We start from the raw sequence: 22219 nt of genomic DNA, 5'->3' as shown, positions 1-22219 counted from the left end.
TACGCGCTACATACCTGGCCCATGTCCATTTCCTCTTCTTTATTTCAACTATGATATCCTTAACCCTGGTTTGTCCCCTAATCCACTCTGCTCTCTTCTTGTCTCTTAAGGTTACACCTACCATTTTTCTTTCTATTGCTCACTGCGTCGTTCTCAATTTAATCTGAACCCTCTTTGTAAGTCTCCAGGTTTCTGCTCCGTAGCTAAGTACCGGCAAGATACAGCTGTTATATACCTTCTTCTTATATAACAGCTGTATGCTCTGCCAACAGTGAATATAGGTCACTGCAAAAACGCTATTTGGAGCTAGGCTTATTTACCTGTTGACAATTTTTGCTGAACTTGACTTTTTCTGTAACATGCTTTGCGGCAACATAGAGAAGTTATAAGTGCAGTGCTCACGTTGGATAACTTGTGCAGAACTCTGTGTAGACAGAAAAGCCACTACTGTGGGCCACAAAGCATCGAGCAATGGAGACTGGGTCAAAGCCACACTTTTCCAGCTGCGCCAGAAAGCCACTGCACGAAAAAGAAAACTTCAAACACATACAATCTCACTACTGTCACCAACAAATTATTTAGGAGCGATGACATGAACTGCTTGCTGGTGCGACTGAAATTCCAGATATTAGGCATGAGAACATATTCAAGCACTTAGAATATTTAAACAAACATTAAAGTATTCCAATTCATAACAACAGAAATTTAAGTTATTTAGAATTTGAAAGTATTCGAAATCAACGAATAGGCATAAGCCGCATGTAACCCCCCTTCCTCCTAAAAAGGCAGTTTCACTGCTTCATAGGAACGCTATGCTGTGAAACCACCTACATTAAATCTTTATTGCCGCAAAGCCCTTTTTAAAGGTTAAACGAATGTGTTACCCTCACATATATAAATAATTTTTGAAGTTTAGGAGCATGTTGTATAGGCTTGTACAGGCTAAGTACAGTAAAATTTAGGACATAATTTTTAGGTTTCTACAAATAGTGAATTTTGGGTTTGAAGCTAATAGTGATTTTGGCATAATAATTCCGAACCAAATTAAAGTTGTATATATTACATACTATATGGTAATGGGTATATTTATTGCAACTTGACTAATGTGCACAAATTTTTTTTTAATTTGAGACAAGACCTTAGCAAATACTATTCTTTTTGGTTGAATAGTAGCAGGATTTGAGTTGTGATAAAATGCAAGAGACAACCGGTAAACTATAGTACACAATAAAATTTAATACACTTATAGCACATAAGCCAGTATAACGATCTTTCAAACCTTAAAAAGTTAATAATAAATTTGAGGGATATGTTCATGTAACCTTCAAGCGGGGCTTTGCGACAGTGCAGATTTTTTTTGAATAGATGGTTCCACGGCGTAGCGATCTTTCACTGCAGTGAAGCCACCTTTGCAGAATGCTACATGAGCACTAGTATACATTTAGATAAGTGTTTTCACAGCTAGCACACACCCACTGCAGTGAAACCACCTTTATGGAAGTTACATGTGAACTAATACAAATTTATTCATTTCGAATAGGGTACTTTGAAATTTCCAATAATTTAAATTTGGTTTAAAGCAAACTTGAATACCATAATATTTGTTCAAATATTCAGAGCGTTCAACTATTCACACTAGCCTACTAATCACTATTTGGGAGTATTTATTTTTAGTTTCTTTTACTGTCTTACGACAGAGAAAAGCAATGTAAGTGCATTGACAATGTTGAAACAGTGGTTAAACAACCAAAATGAAAGTACACGACTACAGCTAATATAACAATGTGAACAGCATAAAAAGAGTTTAATGGCTTTTCCTGCCTCTGCACCCACCAGCTAGTTGCTTTCACAGTACTATTGTTGACAAACCCAAGTGAAAAGAGTCATGGTTAGCTGACCTGTTGAATGCATAGATGCGCTCAATGTTGCCGAACAGGCTCTTCAGCTCCTCTGGCTTTATTTTGCTATCAGTCAGCTGAGACAATGGCTTCAGGTATCCCTGAAAAGAAAGAAATATTGCTTGGAACTTCTACAAACACGCTCGAAAATAGGAGCTGAACTTCGAAACAATGGTTCACCGGGCTAGTTGGAACGTTATGCCACTTTGGATTTGGCAGTGCGAAAAACAACCGCAAGAAAAGTACAATACACCACACAGCGCCTCGTACTTTTTCAGTGTTGTACTTCTTGTGTCCTCGTTTCTTGCGCTGCCCATTTAAAAGATGCATAACCAATCCCAACTTGTCCAAATGCCAATTTTTCTTAAAATGTACAGATAGCTTTTCATACAGTACAGAACAGGAAAGTTGGGAATAGACCACACAACCGAGGAACTGAGTGCAAGCAGCGGGTCTTGCTGCGTATACGCGAAATATACACTAGCCAGTAAAAGAGACAAGGAAAGACACGAGATAAACATGATACAAAGAATGACCAGGGGTTACAGACTTTTTATGCAGAGTTGATCTTGCAGATAGAGTGCAGATAATGTCATTAATTGCTTGGGTTTAACGTCCCAAATTATATGATTATGAGAGACAAAGTAGTGGAGAACCCGAGAATTTTCAACCACCTGGGGCCCTTCATGCGCAAGCTCACCATATGTAGAGTTACTTGACAAGTTATTTGCATATCTACAAGATATGCGATTTCCTTGTCAAGTAACTGTTGTGGTCAAGTAACTTGTCAGGTTTCCTATGTGTAATCAGTTATTCTGCTTTCACACTTGGTGCTAGCTCGTTCAAAGTTTTCAAAAGTGAAGAAGTAGGTACATTGAAAGAGCAGCCCCGGTGGCCTAGTGGCTAAAGTACTCGCCTGCTAACCCGCAGGTCGCGGGATCGAATCCCGTCTGCGACAGCTGCATTTCCGATGGAAGTGGAAATGTTGTAGGCCCATGTGCTCAGATTTGGCTGCACGTTAAAGAACCCCGGTTGGTCGAAATTTCCGGAGCCCTCCACTATGGCGTCTCTCATAACCATATGGTGGTTTTGGGACATTAAACCCCACATATTATTACATCAAAAGAGCATTATGGAATCTAATTGATTTCTGTGTCCTTGAATGTAGACAGCACAATCATTGCCATCATGGGGCGTATCTAACTGCCTTAGTTCCGTACCAACATAAAACGCCTGAATAGGCATGAATATTAAAGGAGCGATTATTTCATTCAGCAGGTAATCAAAAATTTAGAAGTGACTGCAGAGCTTCCGACGAAAACAAGAAGTCGTCATACCTAAGATAAAGCTATTTTTAAGAAACCTAGCTATGCTTCTTGCATGATGATTTGTATAATTTTTCGAAAAAATTTACGCTGACACTACACTGGTGGTTCATACAAACTGCTGCCATTCCCGTACCTGGCATCAATAGCATTATGGATACTCCATTAGGGTCCCTTTTTCTAGATGAACTTATGAGAACCGCACTGATTTTTCACCATTTGCACGCCCACTGATGGATTGCACTAGCTAAGGATTATGCCACTCGGTAGGCAATCACTCAAGTGCTACCAACTAGCTGCACAACAGACATCGCAGATTTCCTTCTGTGTGACATCATTCCCCAGCATGGCACTTCCTGTGACTTACTCACAGACCACGGTCACTGCTTCCTGTTTTGTGTAGTTGACAACATACTTTCATCTTGTGCGGCACAACTCTATCGTACCAGCCTAAGACTAATACCGAATGCCTCAAGCGTGCGCTGACGGACATACTTTCCAAGTACACTTCTGGAGCGCACCAATGGGGATGTTGCTCTCCTGCTCGTCGCCTTCGCCTACAACTTGTCGTGTCATATAACTGCCACCTATTTGCCCTTTTATATTCTCTTTGGCCATGATTCATTGCTACCTTTCAACACCCTGCTTTCACCCGTGCTCTCTCTCACTGCATTGTGCAATAGCCCACGCTCGGCTTTCGTCGTCCCAGACTACACTAAAGTCCCTCTTCTGCTGTAACTCCCATTCTGTTGCATTAGCCTCTGTGAGAAGACTCAGTTCTGTGCCATGTGATGCCAGTCACACACAGGACCGACATCTGCTGCAACCATGACCAACAATGTGCATGTTCCTTATCAGAAGCCCTACAATGATGACATGCAACTTTAACTATAAGAGGCCCTGGGACGGCGCTTTCCCAGCCGGGTATAGGGTGTGAAAATGTCACCCAAGCACGGCACTTAGATGACACCGAATGAATGAAGACGGCGACGTTGCTGCTGCGGAACCACCTGCATTCCTACGCGCTGTGCGCAATGTTTACTCGACCAGTGTTGAGCAAACACTCCCCGTAAAAATATGAGAATAGTGAGCTGCACTGACCTCAACAATGGCACCAATGTCACGCACGTATGTCCTCTCGGTGTCCACCACTTCAAGCAGAACACGATCCAGGTAGCTTGGCTGGTCAGGGCCTACGCTGCCAACTGCAATGTAACAACTGTACATCAACAGAGATGCACCATTTCGCATCTACTGAGTTGTAGGGGTGTAAGGGGAATGTGATGTGTGCTGCGAAATAGCTGCAGACAAGAATATTAATGAGAACTAACAGACAATGATGCCACGGAAAGTAAAGGGGGCATTATCAGTAGCAATTGTATTGCAGTTGTTAAGAAAAGAAAGTGACAAAAAAATAACTTGCCACTGGCAGAGACCAAACCTGCAACCTTTAAATAACCTTTGACCTAAGTGTTATTGGAACTTCGTGTTATTAAAATGTCACAGCATTGGTCCCTACAGTGGCAAGTTATCTTTTCGTCTACTTTTATTTTTTCACAGTTACTTAACATTTTTTTTACTTCGGTGAAATCTCGACCACTGAAGGCATTTTTTCAACACATTTGCAATTTATTAGATTTGTGCACTTAGTGAAAATCTCGAGATGACTTTGATACTGTGATGTTTTAAATTGTGTTTTTTCTTCTTTTATTTTTCTCCCCACATTCTGATAAAAAGAAAATTACAAACAGCCTGAAATTTCTGAAATTAAGAAATTTATTGCTATGTGCAGGTTAAACTGAGGATAACAGAACTTGGTAGATGTCGACATAGGCATTGAAGCTGTCGAGACAATTTTTATGGGTTTAACATGCACTGTTATGCTTCAGAGTGAAACATTAGGTCAGATCAAGCAGATAAATTATTCTCTCAAAACCATACTATGATTAATTCATCATGATACCAGAAATATTACAAGGGGGATGATGTGCAAAGTTTTATATCTTATTTAATGCCCATGAGTGTTAGGGTAATAACAAGAATGTCAAAGTCCGTGGCATATTTTAGGTTCACTACAAATGTATTGGTTCAGAAGAGCACTTAGCTGCACTAGTTGGTTGGGCTAGTTGACAGCGGGGTTGCCTTCTCAGCAAGTTGTCTTTTCGAAAAATTGTCTTCAAAGCAATCTTTGAAGCAACTCTGCATTGCCGCCATGCCGAACAGAGGCAAGAGGGCTAGCTCGAGAGACCGTATCATGGAAATGAGTTCCAACCCAGCAATGTCCACTGTAATCACTTGAGAACAAGGCTCGCGTACGAGGGCCGAAACGTCTTGCTTTTACTTGCTTTCAATTGTGGTCAGTGTGTTGTTTTAATTGTCTTTAGTTTCTTCACGTCTATATCACAATTATTGTTACAATATTGAACAGTACAATAATTGTCCCCTATACTTTCCATGGCTTAGTTATCGGCTAGTTTTGAATAAGGATGTGTCAAACAAAGAAACGAGCCCTCAAGGAATTCGCTAAAGTAATATACCAAGTGAATTTCACTGAAATATATTGGCCCCGAGAAAGCCTTTAAATCCAAGGACATTGCTTGCCATTTAGCATTTAAAGAACGAAATTAAAAAGTCACACGGTTTGAGTTCCCGACAAGTTCCAAAGCATAAAATCTGACAAGGGCAGCCTAGCAGCTGCGCCATTGATTTCAAGATGCTAACTAGATGCTAGCTTCTCAGAAACAGCTGCACCTGACAGTCGCAAGCAAGCTCTTAAAAAGAACAAATGAGCTTGGACTGCACGGTGTGGCAAGCTCTGCCCTAAAATCCACTGCTTGGCAAAATTGTACAGGCAATTATAACAGAATCACACAAGTTGACGATTTGATTGGGTGAACATGTTGTTTACACCAATTTCTAGGGATAAACGAAAGAAATGTGCATCCCTGTGAAAAATGAAAACAGTTAATCACCAATGAAGTTCATATCATGCAACGATATATAGCAGCGAGTGCCTTCAAGACCAAATTATTCGATTCTCTCTCTCTTTTTTTCATTTTCGTTTCTTATTGTTCTTTTGCTGGTAAGAATGTCGGTTGCATATGAAGATCACGCACTGTAAAATTGCTTTGTTCAAAAGTATGCACATAGCAGTGTAGTTAAACATACTGTGGGGATGGCTGAGTAGGCTTCTATGCATGGCCACAGCACTGCTGTCAGTGAATGCAGTGCGACAGAGCGTTCGGTTCCCACGAAGTGCTGCAGGAACATCATCTTCCAGGCTCTCGACACTTGCCAGGTAAGACTTCTTTACGCCACCCAGTCCTGAAAATATCAGAACCATGTGTCCAAAAACCCACAGATATTCACCTCACCCTCAGGCACTCTTCGGCACCAGAGCCATCTTTGACAATGCAGGCGAGCCCCCAGCCACATTTCATAGAAGTCGCAGGCAAGAACACAATGGTTCCGGCAGTACCGCATAATTTTATCAATGCCTTCCAGCTCTCCAGAGGCACTTCACAAGGCAACTAACTGACGATATGGGGCACTGCCACCATGCCAACACTAGTTATTTTAGTCACACCTTTGGCAAATTGATGCCATTGTAGAGTTGTTTAACACATGCTGCAGCTGCACCAGCAAGCATAGTTTCCTGTACATAAAGTTTACTATAATATTAATTTAAAGTAGCTCTGGCACTTGGATCGTTTCAGCAACCATGGGAATTATGGGTAGCACACAGATTTGCCTAGTCTTCGTGCTTGCTGCTCAAAACGCACTTATGACTTTAATTATTGTAACTCATAGAAGAAGAGATCATAATGAACTTTGTAAGCAGTTTCAATTGGTGAGCCTAAAAAGGTTGAGGTCGTGATGTGGTACCACTGAGCACTTGCTGAACTTTGTCTTGCGACAAAGCCAATGCCAGCCACACGGAGCCAAAAGAATGAAGCTAAGATAAATCCGTGTAATACCCATCATTCCCATTCTGGTTGAAGCACCATACATTGCAACTAACATTGACACTAGTGCAAGAGTTCCATCTACTATCATCATCAGCCTGACTACGCCAACTGCAGGACAAAGACCTCTCCCATATTCTACCAGTAATCGCGATCTTGTGCTTTCCATTGCCACATTATACCTGCAAACTTCCTGATCTCATATGCCCACTTGACTTTCTGTCTCCCCCTAGCCCGCTTGCCTTCTCTGGGACTCTAGTCATTTATTCTTAATGACTAGCGGTTATTTTGCTTAAATGTTGTAGGCCCGTGTGCTCAGATTTCGGCGCACGTTAAAGAACCCCAGGTGGTCGAAATTTCCGGAGCCCTCCACTACGGCGTCCCTCATAATCATATGGTGGTTTTGGGATGTCAAACCCCACTTATCAATCAATCAATTATTTTGCTTATGGCTACGTGCCCGGCCCATGTCCATTTCTTCTTCTTGATTTCAACTATGATGTCCTTAATCCCGGTTTGTTCTCTGACCCACTCTGTTCTCTTCTTGTCTCTTAAGGTTACCCCTATCATTTTCCTTTCCATAATCCTCAATTTAAGCTGAACCCTCTTAGTAAGTCTCAATGTTTCTGCTCCGTAGGTAAGTACCGGCAACAGGCAGCTGTTATCTACCTTCCTCTGGTATAGTGGCAATCTAGCATTCATGATTTGCGAACGCTTGCTAAATGTGCTCTACCCCATTCTTATTCTTCTAGTTACTTCAATCTCATGGTTCCGCTCCTCGGCTGCTACCTGCCCTAAGTAGACGTACTCTTTTACTACTTCAAGTGCACTGCTACCTATCTCAAAGTGCTGTTTTCTTCCGAAGTTGTTGACCATTACTTTCGTTTTCTTCAGCATAATTTAAAGATCTATATTTCCACTCTCCTTGTCTAATTAAGTAATCATAAATTGCAATTTGTCCCCCGAGTTACTCAGTAATTAATTGCCATCGGCGAAGTACAGGTTTTTAAGTTACTCTTCCCATTCTAGGCCTCTGAAAACCTCCTGCAAGCAGACGGTAAATAGCATTGGGGAGATTGCATCCCCTTGTCTTACACCCTCCTTTTTTCGTATTCTGTTTTTTTTTTAGCACTATGGTTGCAGTTGATCTTCTGCAGATTTCTTTCAGGATGCTCATATATGATTTGCCAATGCACTGATTCCACACTGTCTGCACAACTGCTAATATTTCTACTGAATTGAATGCTTTCACGTAATCTATAAAAGCTATATATAGTGCTTGTGTGTATTCCGAGCATTTCTATATCACACATAAATACACCAATTAACCCTGTAGTGTATTATTAGAAAACTATGCCAGCAAATGATGCCTATGGTATGCATTACAACCAGTAAAGTCATGCCAATGGTCAATATGCATATTAACCTCCACCCAAACACCAGATGTAGCAAAGTTGGTGTTCCAAATAGATGGGCTACCAAAAAATGTGGCCACTTACATGATAAAGCTAATAGCTAAAGGTGTTGGGTCTGCAATTTAGTGAAAATGCTTTTTGAATAAACTGCAATGAAGATATGCAGGTAACTACAGCACTTTTCTGGTCCAGGAACATGTTATACACAACTTAGGCAGTGCACATTTTTTTTCATTAATATTAGCAGGCGTGTTTAAAGATGACTTGTGTTGACATCGTTGTGGCCACTACACTAACATAACACCCAACACACTGGGAAACTGATAGTAAAAATTGGAACAGCATAACAGGTCCACCTTTCATTGGACAACAAGTAGAACACAGCGATAATTCAGTGATAAATTGCTGGCATAACTAACTTGATTCGCACATGACAATATGGCACACTGATATCATGAATGCCTCGTGTTTTCAGTGCTCGCGATAAGCTATGTCAGTGGCGTTACATACACATTACAAGTAATGCCAATCACAAAGGCAATTTCATATCGGAAATGACTTGGTCATAACAATGCTGCTTTGTCAGTAGCACTTTCACTGTTTTATTTTTGTTCGTCTTTATGGCTCCTTTTGTCCTGCATGGCTTGATGTTTGTGCACCACTGAACAAAGAATAAACTACAGTGAAGCACACACCAGGAGGCAAAAGTGATGATGATGAGGAGGAGGATGAGGAGCAGTCTGAGCTTGAGCTGAGTGGCCGACATGCTGCGGCAGGCGGCGGGCAGGTAGAGCCATCAGAGCGCAGCTCCGATGCTAGGTTGTCATACATGGCAAGCAGGGAGCCGCTGATCTCAAGCGATGGGCCTGCAAGCATCAGTCCGGCATCACATGTTTGTAACTAGGGAAGATGTGATTACTCTATATCAGTTCTGTTGAATACCACAAGGTGGTGGAAGCATTAGGAAAGGGAAATAGAAAGACAATGACATTAACTTTTTTACGTTTACAAAAAGAGAAATTCGTCACAATTTTTTCATCCTCGCCTAATGCCTTTTTTATAGCATGCTATACAAATGCCATCAGAATGAAATAATTACTCATTGTATATATCACATTATTTTATTATTGTGCATAGCTAATACATGGTTATTTAATTTCTTCTGTGCCTATTTGTTCTTTCGTTCCACTTGTGTGACATCCTTCAATTTTTTTTTCTATTCTCTTGCTTTTTCTGCTCCCACTGTAATTTATGTGTTAAGAGCTTGGATTTTATTACTGCTGCCAGGTACATGGCCCTCAGGCACTCTCAAGCAGTTTTGCAACTGCTTTTTGTCTGGGGTTTCGACCATCAGGGGTTTTTTAATGTGCATCTAAATCTAAAATAAGCCTCTAGCATTTCACCTCCATTGAAATGCAGCTACCACCGGCGGTATTTAATCGCGCGACCTTCGTGTGAGCAGTCGAGCACCCTATCCGCTAACCCATCAGGGTGGATGGGTAAAATGAGGGACTTGCTGAATAACTGAATGCAGAGGGAAACAGCGCAAAAACGGGACGGAGAAAGAATGATCACACAACACAAGCACTGATCATTCTTTCTCTGTCTCGTTTTTGCGCTGTTCCTCTCAGTATCATGTACCAACTGGCCCTTCAAGACACCCTTCTGCAACTGAATGCACAATGACTTGTATAAACCCGACCAATTAACGTTCATTGTATGCATGAGAAGCCTCCCAACTGTGTAACGTATCTGTACAATTTGCTCCAAGTTTAAGCTTAATTCTCAAAGTTCCCTCAAATTTTTCATTTCGACCTACAGACAACTCATTAGTGAATTGCATTAAATAAATCCAAATGCATTAACATTGAGTATATTAATGAAAAGTAACAGATAATGATGTCAAGTGAAGTATAGGGGACGTTATTAGCCGTAATTGTACTGTAAATATGAAAAAAAGAAAAGTTGGTGAAAAGGTGACTTGCCGCTGGCAAGGACTGAACCTGCGACCTTTGAATGATTCGTCCGACACTCCATCAACTGAGCTACAGCTGCAGTCATCCCCCACCCACTTGATTGGGTATATATGTGCATTTAAACATGGAATCATTAGTCAGCATCGCTGGTTGCCATGACAGCGAGTGTGTATTACTCTTTTTCCGCCTGTTGAGGTGTTAATGCAAGCTGGCAGCTGACCAATAATCCCTCGCATACTACCAGCTGCCTTCAGACTTTGTGCCTTTATTGAGTATGCCAGGGATTATTGGTCAGTTGGCAGCTTGCAATATAATCACGTGCTACGTGACGCCATCAGGCAAAAAAAACAGTGTTCCGCACTCACCCTAATGGTTTCAAGTGACGCTCCCATGTGATTAACACTTGCACATATATACCCCATAAAGTGGACGGAGGGATGACTGCCGCTCCATATCAGTTGGTAAACCATCAGACGTGTTACATCGAGGTTGCAGGTTTGGTTCCTGCCAGAGGCAAGTTATTTCCTTATGCACTTTCATCTCTTCACATTTGCATTACAATTACTACTAATAACATACTCTATATTTTCCTTGGCATCACATTCTGTACTCATTAATATTGTGTCTAACAAATAAACAACTAGCCATTAAATTTTCGTTAATATTTACAAGCCATCCAGCCCTTTTTCTAGTTACTTTATTAAGGGCAAAAGCCTTCACAGCAACAGCCATGATACCAGTCAGAAAGACTCATCTTCTTTCACCCTCTATCTATCTGGGTTAGCCTGGCTGTCCCTTCAGATTTATTGGCTTCTTACTTGGTTTTGTCACCTATGTTTATCTGCCTGTCAATATTTAAATTTTGATAAAAGCACTGTACTAGTATTGCATAGGTAATAAATACTTCAGGTAAGATAGATAATGTAAGGCTGAAAAAATAGGCTTGAGCCCGCTGTTGGTGTCGATCTGAGGTGCAGCTTGATTCCAATTTCAAGAGGGGGGGGGGGGGTGAAGACAGGTTCAAACACTTTTTATGTATGGTTGTGTGTGTACACAAACACAAGCAAAATTTTAACATTTCAGGGAGGCAATGAACTCCCCTCAGCCCATTACTAGCACTATGCCAATTATGCTGATGATCTATCTACAGCTTTGTTTTTGTGCCAAATTGGACAAGGTCATAGGTGCATATACACTTTCATTGGCACAAACAACCAAGTTAAGACAGAAAGAGGCATGGCTATAGTCATGTGTTGTAAAAAGCTATGTGCAGTCTTTTGTTAACAATGCCTCCGAGTGATCAGGAGGTTTACTTTGCTAGTGCAGAAAAACAGTGACATGAAGCTCCCTTAAACAAGCTTTGCAAGGTACAATACTCGCTGGGTATTCTTATTGAAGAAAGAAAGCCGGAAAGTTGAAACTTACGACAATACGTGTGGCTGAAAGCTTGTATGCAGACCCAGCAATCAGTTAACAATGGCATGGAACACAATTCTTTTTGTCGAAGTAAGTAAGGATAAGTTTATATTACTTTAACAATATAGCTCGGCAACTTAAGCTCATTTCACTGCAGTCTTCATTCTGCAGTAGGTAGGTCGATCATGTCCGCACCATGACTGGTGCTGAACAGTAGAGCAGAATGCTGGCACCGTTACCACGTCGACATTGGTGTCTTGCTACATTTACCAATTATGAAAAAGTGAGTCTTCTAATGAGGTATAAGATAGGTATTTCATTTTCCGTGGATAACAATACTAATTTTGCTAGGGTTTAACGTTCCAAAAGATATTGCGGATGTAAGTGTGCACCAGTGTTCAGTTCTGCAGCTTCAGTATATACTGCCACAACATCGCCCCTACAGGCCCCTGTACACAATGGCTGATGGTAGGAGTATCTGATATGTTGTCCACTACTCGGTTGAGCATCTGAATAAGATTCTAATTATCGAGAAACAACGGATGAGATGATCACAACGCCGATTCCTCAAGAGCTCTGAAAGTGTATGATCTGCGGAGCCAGGAATTCCTTTCAGCCGAACATTTAATTAATTAATTATTTTTATCGCGTTGCAAAATCAAGGTTTCATTTAGCAGACATGAGTCAATTCCGTGGACCTGGCAGGAAGTGTCCCGTTCTCAGAAAACTCTCGGGCAAAAACAGCCCTAACGAAGTGTACCAAAACACCAGTCGACATCGTAGTTGCTCTTTTAGGAGCGAAGTACCTGGGAGTCTCGGCTGGAGTCTCGGCTGCCGTCGTTCATTATAAACAGGTATGCGGCACAATCCCTCTACTCGCAACTGGTCCACATTTTTATGCATATTACGAGTTAAAAGTTCGTCGTTGCCTCTAACGTAGTACATTATTTGGCTTAGCAGCGGTGTCAAAATCCACGACGAAATGGTACAAGGCGCTCAAGCTTCTTATGTAAAACCAGAGAGACAAACATGCTTCTCTACGGTGAAGTCATCTTTTGAAACGCAACTTCGTGAAACATATCTGTGAAGGGATGGTGGACCAGTGACGAGAAGGATTTTGCAGTCGAAAACTCCGCATGTTTCGCCGAAGGTTTCACGTTAGTGGAGCTGAAACACCCTTTCGTTCTCATTGCGTCCTCATAATTTTCTTAATTAATGATAGGAGTCTTTCGTTGTTCGCGGGCGACTAATGGTTTCACTGATGTCAAGGCCGCGAGCGCTCAAACTTTCTGCAGTCGCGCAGAGGCCACCGGCGCCAGCGGGGCGCGCATCGAGCAAAGCGCTCGCAAGGACCTTTCGGAGGAAAAGGATCTGTCGACTGTCGAGATGCGTGCGAGTGGTTCTTGTGTGTTTCGTTTATTCATTTACCGGAAGAGCATCGCCCAGTAAACGCTTTCAGCGTGCAGCGCCTTTCGCAACCGAAAGGGCACAAAGTTCAATGGCGTTGATCGCACACTTACCGAAAAATTCTTCCCACTGCACGGAATCGTCCGAGTCCGAACGGGCGTCGCCACGGCCCATGCTCCAAAAAGCGGGGCCTCCCTCTCAACACCGCATCAACCGGGGAGGCTCTTCAACTTCGCCTCGAAAGCCATCGGCCCCATTCTCCGCCGTTCGGAACAACGTCAAACCCTTTCACTCCACTGGTCCACAAAGGCACGGTGCGCACGCTCTCAAAAAAGTTTCGGCCGATGCGAAAACAAAAACTTGCCGTTGTCCGTCTCGCGAGCGCCCGAGCCGCGCCTCATCGTACGCAGCACAACTTTCGTCCCACCACAAAACACACATGAACACAGCGACAAGGCGCTGCTTTCTTGCGCAACGCACCGAATGCGAAACGAAGCAAGAACAAAACGTCAGGGCGCCACGGCAGCCAGCCGCAGCTGTGCCATGTGCGGGACGCCAGAGCGTAGCCAGGGGCGCGCCAGTGATCAAAAACCGCGCACGAGCTTCACAAGTGATGAAAACGTTCTCGGCAGCTCCGCATGCGTTTGCGATGCCTGTGGCTGTGTTGAAAAATTAGCGTCACCCGTACCGCAGTACAGCCCGCACAGCCATACATACACACACTCTGAAACCCCCGAGGCGAAGGCCACCGCAAACTTCATGTAACGGTGATGAAACAAACAAAAAAGCAGCGAGAATGTGATTCATGGTGTGTGTATACACGCAGTTTATCTGCTTTAATTGTAAATATATTTTGCTTACCTATTAACTAAGACGGTACAGCATGCTTTATTCTGAGCTTTATGTTGTACCGCGTGATGACATCATTTTTTACACGTCCATCCATATTTGCACAAAGCATTCTGGCCACGCTGTAGCATACGATGGTGTGTGGCGCGCCAAATTTTGAATAACCAGCGTGGTCTAAAAACACTGGATAATGTTATTTTAGGGCACTAAAGAGACGCACGCAAGAAAAAAAAACAGCAACAACCACAAAGTTAAGGAAGGTGTGGGAAACACGATTTGTAAATGTTTAACTTTATAAGAATAATTGTGGACGCAAGTTGACGCATCCTGTGCTCTACCAGTTAAGACACAGTGGTTGTCGCTTAACCATCCACATAATTGGGTTTATGTTTATGTATTCCTGATCGCGTTAGTCAGCACCGCTTGCAGCCATGACGGAGTATCAGTGAGGGATCGGGATGGGGGTGAAATTCTCCTCCTCCGATGCAAGCCTCTGCACCACCGCCCTCTCTTTTCAGTGCATTTCGTCCAACTTCTATCAGTCATTATTAGAAATCAGTGGAACCACTATGATCACTAATTAACAGTACTCATGCTATGATAGGGTTCTCGGACCTCGAAGAGGGGGGTTCTTCCCCCCTCTTCTGGTGTTACTTCAAGCAACGCCTCCTCTAGAAAGATGCCTGAGGAATGGCTCACGCTCCCAACGGAGTTGGCCTGCCTTCAGTTTTAACAAGCTTCGTGCAGTGGCGCTCGCAACCTAGGAAGATTGGTTAGAATTTAGGTTCATTAAAGAAAAATCAGCAGTCATGATTTTTAATAATAACGAATGTATGGCTTAGAATAAAGGAGGTCACGCAAGAGATAACAGATAAATACAAATATCTGGGCGTATGGATAAGCAATGGGACCGAGTACCTAAAGGAACATGAAATATACGTGACGACTAAAGGTAACAGGAATGCAGCAGTGATGAAAAATAGGGCACTGTGGAATTACAATAGCTATGATGTTGCGAGAGGAATATGAAAAGCGGTCATGGTTCCTTGGCTGACGTCCGGCAATGCGGTCTTGTGCATGAGATCAGAAGTTCAAGCAAGATTAGAAATTAAGCAACGTGGAATAGGTAGGCTTGCTTTAGGAGCTCACGGGAATACACCAAATCAGGGAGTGCAAGGTGATATGGGATGGACATCATTTGATGGCAGGGAAGCTAGCAGCAAGATAAAATTTGAGAAGCGATTGAGAGAAATGGGGGAAGAGCGTTGGGCTAGGAAGGTTTTCAGCTACTTGTACATGAAGAATGTCGATACAAAATGGAGGAAGCGAACCAGGAAGTTGACTGGTAAATACTTAGAAAACAGCAGGTGGCCCAACCAAAAAGAACTATCGGTTAAGAAGAAAGTGAAGGAAACGGAGACTGACATGTAGAGAATTGGCATGATTAGGAAGTCCGCACTAGAGATCTATCAAACTTTTAAGCAGGAAATTGCCAAGGAAAGGATCTATGATAATACTCGGGGTAGTTCTCTACTGTTTGAGGCCAGGACGGGAGTATTGCGAACCAAGACATATCGGGCCAAATACGAAGGGGTAGACACAGTATGCAGTGCGTGTGGAGAGAAAGAAGAAACTGCCGAACACTTGATAATGTTCTGTAAAGGGCTTCACTCTATAGTTCAGGACGATGGCGCAGAGTTTTTCAAAGCACCGGGGTTTAGGGATAGGAAGGGCAAAATAGACTTTAAGCGGGTAGAATTAACTAGAAGGAGGTTATCTGATTGGTGGCTAAAGCCAAGGCACGAGTGAAATTTGAACTCTTCACTGCAAAGTACGAATCCTCAACCTCACTATTTAAGGGAAAAAATAAATCTAGTTTTTGGTTCATTAAGTAGTACAGCTTGGTGGCGCTAGCCACCGCCCAATCTCAAGGGTACAGCCATATCCATCCATCCATCTATTCATCTATCCATGGACCATCCATTTATTCATCATCACGGTGGCGGGTGGCATAGAGTTTCCCACAATATGCGCTAGCGACCGAGAACATTTTAAAATGAAAGAGGGAAAGGGTGTGGCAGCTGTTTTTCTTCTCATGCGGCAGGTATCTTTCTAGAGGAGGCGTTGCTTCAAGCGACCGCCTCCTTTCTCACTAAAAGTTATAATCGAGTGGCTGGATCCACGACGGCGTGCATGGAACACTAATTTTATTTCCAGCTGGCGTGACATAGCACATAACCTTGTTACGAGCTAGAGCTGACCAATAAGCTCTCAAATTAACCAAGACAATGAAACCATGAAACTATACGGTTATGCTACAGCTCCTAGCAGTTTAGTACTCTCTGTCTCTCCCTCCCTCTCTCTTTCTCTCTCTCTCTCTCTCTCTCTCTCTCTGTGTGTGTTTGTGTGTGTGTGTGTGTGTGTGTGTGTGTGTGTGTGTGTGTGTGTGTGTGTGTGTGTGTGTGTGTGTGTGTGTGTGTGTGTGTGTGTGTGTGTGTGTGTGTGTGTGTGTGTGTGTGTGTGTGTGTGTGTGTGTGTGTGTGTGTGTGTGTGTGTGTGTGTGTGTGTGTGTGTGTGTGTGTGTGTGTGTGTGTGTGTGTGTGTGTGTGTGTGTGTGTGTGTGTGTGTGTGTGTGTGTGTGTGTGTGTGTGTGTGTGTGTGTGTGTGTGTGTGTGTGTGTGTGTGTGTGTGTGTGTGTGTGTGTGTGTGTGTGTGTGTGTGTGTGTGTGTGTGTGTGTGTGTGTGTGTGTGTGTGTGTGTGTGTGTGTGTGTGTGTGTGTGTGTGTGTGTGTGTGTGTGTGTGTGTGTGTGTGTGTGTGTGTGTGTGTGTGTGTGTGTGTGTGTGTGTGTGTGTGTGTGTGTGTGTGTGTGTGTGTGTGTGTGTGTGTGTGTGTGTGTGTGTGTGTGTGTGTGTGTGTGTGTGTGTGTGTGTGTGTGTGTGTGTGTGTGTGTGTGTGTGTGTGTGTGTGTGTGTGTGTGTGTGTGTGTGTGTGTGTGTGTGTGTGTGTGTGTGTAGATGACCGCAGCTCGTAGCAGTTTAGTACTGCGGCAAAGCTAACTTTCATAATTCACAACGGCGTTGAGGGGGGGGGGGGTAGCTTCTGAAAGCACTTTCGGATATGCAATATGAGTAATTTAGACTTCAAAGGGTTACAGCACCCTAAGTTTCAGACATTTCAATACATTCTACGAGTCTTGTGGCTGTCCCATGAAAGTTCGAATTTTCAAGCACGTCCAAAAAATTGGCAGCTTTGTCATCCTTATCACTGGTGTCCGTTCACATATTCCATCCCGCATTATAGTTTTCTCACTTGAGTCAGCTGTATCCCTATTGTGCTTTATTGTGCGACCCGTTTATAGCAATTATTGGTTATAACAATGAAGCTTTCGTAGCCGGTATTGTTGTATAAGTGCGCAATACTGAGTTAACTTTTCTCGCATATTTCGCCCCTTTGTTTAAAGGCGTTCTATTTACCCCCCCCCCCCCCTTTTTTTTTTCTTAAAGAATAGGGTCGCGCCGAGAAAGTGTGACATGGTGTAAAGACTCGGAAAGAAACAAAGATGCAGAATAGCGCAGAAAATTTCCAGGAAATGAAGTTCTTTGTGCTCCAGCAAGGCACGGTTAATGTCACGTATTCTAGCACACGCTCGTGAGAGTATGTGCCCATCAGCGATACGGGACAGACCCGTTTGCCTGTCGGCTTCTGCTATCTTGATTCTTGATCACTATCGCTTCGGTCGCTTTGTTCTAGCTTTAGGCAACGTATATATATATTGATTACTCTGATATACACTGAATGCTTCGGCTACACAGCTTGAAGCAGATTCTTGGCCGATTTTAAATCTTTAAACGTGGCCGTCGTTGAGTAGTTCCACCTTTTTAAAACATAACTCTTCCATCCCTACCTGAGCGAGCAATTTCTAGTTTTGCCCTAATGTATATGACATCAATTAGTTATTGCATCGTTGTTCTTGCCACCATACAGTAAAAGCTCGTTAAATCAAACTCTAACGGAACTATGACATCGTTCAAATTTATGAAGCAGACTTCGAATAGGCTGGCGCGCGGTAGAATGAAAGGACATCGTGCCACACTACGCGGACAAAACTCCGGACTTTTATCGCGAATGAGGCGCTTCTGATAATTTGTGTTAGGGGATTTCGTAAATTAAGTATTTGGAGCTCTTACAGCGACGAGAATCAATTCATCAGTGCAGTGATACGCCATGCACTCATGCGAGCAACGAGCCTTAATTTCGAAATATGTGACGCTATGTATACTTCAAAACACGCTTATTGAGATGGCATATTGACGCAACAAAGAAAATAAGTAATCAGCGATTTGCATATGCTTGCATTTCTTTTCTCGCGACTCCGTGAGCATTGTTTTCAGCTTGCCCAAGAGTTGCAGCTCATATTCCGAATACTGATCTGTTGAGAAAGGCTAATGTTTCGTCGTTTTGCATCTCTAGTTTGAACACACTGTGCTCACACTTTGCCGACTTCCGCGAGCGAAAAGCGATGAAAGCTCACAGTTTGAATAAACCGGCCATTGGGAATACCAACGCTTTCGAATTATCGAGAGTTTTCCCCCACGGAAACACACAGGACTGTGCAAGTACCAGAGGGTCAGTTCGAATTGACTGTAGGTTCGATTGAACCGACTTCGAATTAACGAGCTAATACGAAGAGCGACAAAACATAGATAGATAGATAGATAGATAGATAGATAGATAGATAGATAGATAGATAGATAGATAGATAGATAGATAGATAGATAGATAGATAGATAGATAGATAGATAGATAGATAGATAGATAGATAGATAGATAGATAGATAGATAGATAGATAGATAGATAGATAGATAGATAGATAGATAGATAGATAGATAGATAGATAGATAGATAGATAGATAGATAGATAGACAGATAGACAGACAGACAGACAGACAGACAGACAGACAGACAGACAGACAGACAGACAGACAGACAGACCGACAGACAGACAGACAGACAGACAGACAGACAGACAGACAGACAGACAGACCGTGTCATCGAATTGGTCACGTACTTACATTGTAAGCGCAACATTTATAACTTTCAAAGCATTGGCGTGGTTCAGCTGACAACAGAAGGAAATGACGTTTACACTACACTATTTTAGCGCAATGTAAGAACGAAATAGAGGGCAGAATAACAAAACGCACACAGCGCTACTTCTAACGTGTCATTTATTTCACTAGGCGTCATACAAATAAATAGGTTGTCGAGCGCAGCACACATTTGTAACTGTTGCAAAGGTGAAACCTTCGGCTTTCTTTTTTTTTTTTTTTTTTGTTCTGTTCAGTTCCCATGATCACGCAAACTAGCATATGTTAGCCAAAATTCATTGTGATCATTTCGTAACACGCGTAACTAACACGTGTTTTGTAAAAAAAAAGAGAAAAAAAAGTACCTTATATTTCATTTTTGTTGCAAATTTAACGCACCTGCATGGGCTGCTTTTCAACGTTTCGGCGTGATGCCTGTAGACTGAAATGAATCTCATGTAGGAAGTTAGCGCTGTGTCCGTGTTGTTATTTCTGTCCTACTAATAATTACAATAATTGTTGCCGTTTAACGACCCCTAAAGCACGATACCAATATGAGAGGCGTCATAGTGGAGGGCTCCGGAAAATTTGGCCATCCGGGGTTCTTTTACGCGCACTTAAATCGAAGTACACGGGCCTCAAGCATTATCACCTCCATCGAAAATGCGGCCATCGTGGCCGGGATTCGACCCCGCGACCTGCGGCTCAGTAGTCGGGCACCATAAACACACAGTGGCCGGTGTTCCTGTCTTCTTCCCACAGTGTGGCAAAATGGTGAAATGACTATACCACACACCCCCAAGTTAACATTCTGTTACGCGTGCTCTTATCGCAAATACTCGAAGAAAGGGGGCAAACAGGAAGGGCTCCTCGTGCAGAGGACCACCTCAATTCGAGACGCGCGAGGCCCAGAAGGAAGCGAGATGGCGGGGCACGTGAACCCCCTACCAAGCGTCTCGTCAAGAAGGAGAGTCGGCATTGTTCAAAGAGGATCGCTTTGTTCGGCGATAACGGCGCGTCTTTTTTATAAGAGGAAAGTCCTCCGCTATACGTGACTTTGAGGGTCGATTATTGTCGAGACGAAACGCGGTCTTTCGTCGTCTTAGAACGCTGACGAAGACACTCATCGGACATATAGGCCAATAGTAACAACATTAATGCTAACCGAGAGAAAGAAATGCGTTAATTTGCAAAGTGCTTCGCCGGCTCTGTCCTCCGAGGTGAAAACATTCGTACTGCCCACAAGTAAAAGCAGCTTTCACTAGATTGATTTAATAAACGCCCGGCGAGGTTTAGCGCTACGAAGGCTTAAGCCCGGATCGAATCATCTGTAAGGTATGCCCCTAGGACATACAATTTCATCATGTACACCAGTGGAAAACGACCACGCATAAGCCTAACCTGAAACATCATAAAAACAGCTTAGGGAAGCTATACTTTAGTTATGTCGTGAAATATTAAGACTATCAGTAATAATTATCAGAAGCCAAGCAAAACGTCCCAATACAGCATTGCAGGTCATCGACTGCATTGTGAGTCTGCCTTTGGTACTATGAAGCGGTTGAATATAACCTGTCCTTTAATGATCCAAGGGGTAAGATACCATTTCATAAAAATAGCACTATTTGATTGATATGTGGGGTTTAACGTCCCAAAACCACCATATGATTATGAGAGACGCCGTAGTGGAGGGCTCCGGAAATTTTGACCCCCTGGGGTTCTTTAACGTGCACCCAAATCTGAGCACACGGGCCTACAACATTTCCGCCTCCATCGGAAATGCAGCCGCCGCAGCCGGGATTTGAACCCGTGACGTGCGGGTCAGCAGCCGAGTACCTTAGCCACTAGACCACCGCGGCGGGGCAGAATAGCACTATTTCCCTTTTTGAAGTTCTGTACAGGAGTATTACTAAGAACAAGTGACAATGGGTTGTATGAAATGCATTATTTGCTGCAGAAAGAAACCTCGCTCAGGCTCGCTGGAACCTCGTGCTAAAGTGCTATGCAGTGAAGTTGAAGCCAAGGCAAGCTTCCTACTGGGTTGTCTTTGTTCAGATGAGTTTTTTTTTTCTCCCTTAAAACAAAAAACTGCTCTTCTGAAATTTTCTACATTTCTTAGTAACAAAAAATGCTATGCAACAATATATAAGCCATATTTCTACTTGCACCACTACATTGCGAAAAGTAAGCCGCATTATGAGACAGAATGCTATTTTCCCCAACTTTGTCGCAATATTCTGGCAGTGTTCTTGTTTCATTTGCTTCCAACGTATTATAATCATTTATTATATTAACAAATAAATCCGAAAATGTAAATATATTACCGGCAAAAAACTGTACTTGATATAAAAAACGCTAAATATGCAGCGTGTTCCAATTTTGTTGCAATTTTTCGCCAAGGCGAAAAATAAGGAAAGTTAAGGAAATGAATAAGCTATCATAGCCAGAAATATTATCGCCTTGAGATTAAGGTAAAGAATATTTCGTAGTAATTTCTCAGACCATCAATAATATATAAATTGTTTTGTGCGGTGCAGTTTCCCTTTTGTGCACGAAGTTCGAAGCGCCGTCTAAGCCGCACAAAAATTTGCGAAATATAATTGATTGATTGATATGTGGAGTTTAACGTCCTAAAACCACCACATGATTATGAGAAACGCCGTAGTGGAGGACTCCGGAAATTTTGACCACCTGTGGTTCTTTAACGTGCACCCAAATCTGAGCACATGGGCCTACAACATTTCGGCCTCCATCGGAAATGCAGCCGGGATTTAATTTGCAAAATATAACTTCTTAATAGATACGTCTCACATCCACATATATATGGACAATTTTTTTTTAGCATGATCGAAGATGGTCAAAAATTGACCGGATACAC

At 42.7% G+C, this 22219-nt stretch overlaps 1 protein-coding gene across 1 annotated transcript in view; it reads right to left on the bottom strand.

Annotated features, from left to right (window-relative positions):
• The window catches only part of LOC119166931 (Guanine nucleotide exchange factor in mesoderm), a 41833-nt gene extending 27710 nt beyond the window's left edge, over nt 1–14123 (bottom strand). Inside the window, exons 1-6 of the mRNA XM_075885384.1 lie at nt 13516–14123; nt 9299–9469; nt 6392–6547; nt 4325–4428; nt 1899–1999; nt 403–519 (exon numbers count right to left, since the gene is read on the bottom strand). Of these exons, the coding sequence (XP_075741499.1) occupies nt 403–519; nt 1899–1999; nt 4325–4428; nt 6392–6547; nt 9299–9469; nt 13516–13576 (710 nt within the window). The 5' untranslated portion in view covers nt 13577–14123. The remainder of the gene's footprint in view (nt 1–402; nt 520–1898; nt 2000–4324; nt 4429–6391; nt 6548–9298; nt 9470–13515) is intronic.
• Between the last annotated feature and the right edge of the window lie 8096 nt (nt 14124–22219).

This window comes from Rhipicephalus microplus, unplaced genomic scaffold (assembly GCF_043290135.1).
Source record: "Rhipicephalus microplus isolate Deutch F79 unplaced genomic scaffold, USDA_Rmic scaffold_133, whole genome shotgun sequence".
Lineage (NCBI taxonomy): Eukaryota > Metazoa > Arthropoda > Arachnida > Ixodida > Ixodidae > Rhipicephalus > Rhipicephalus microplus.
Note: the sequence above shows the minus strand (reverse complement) of the source record. Positions and strands in the feature narration are given on the sequence as shown.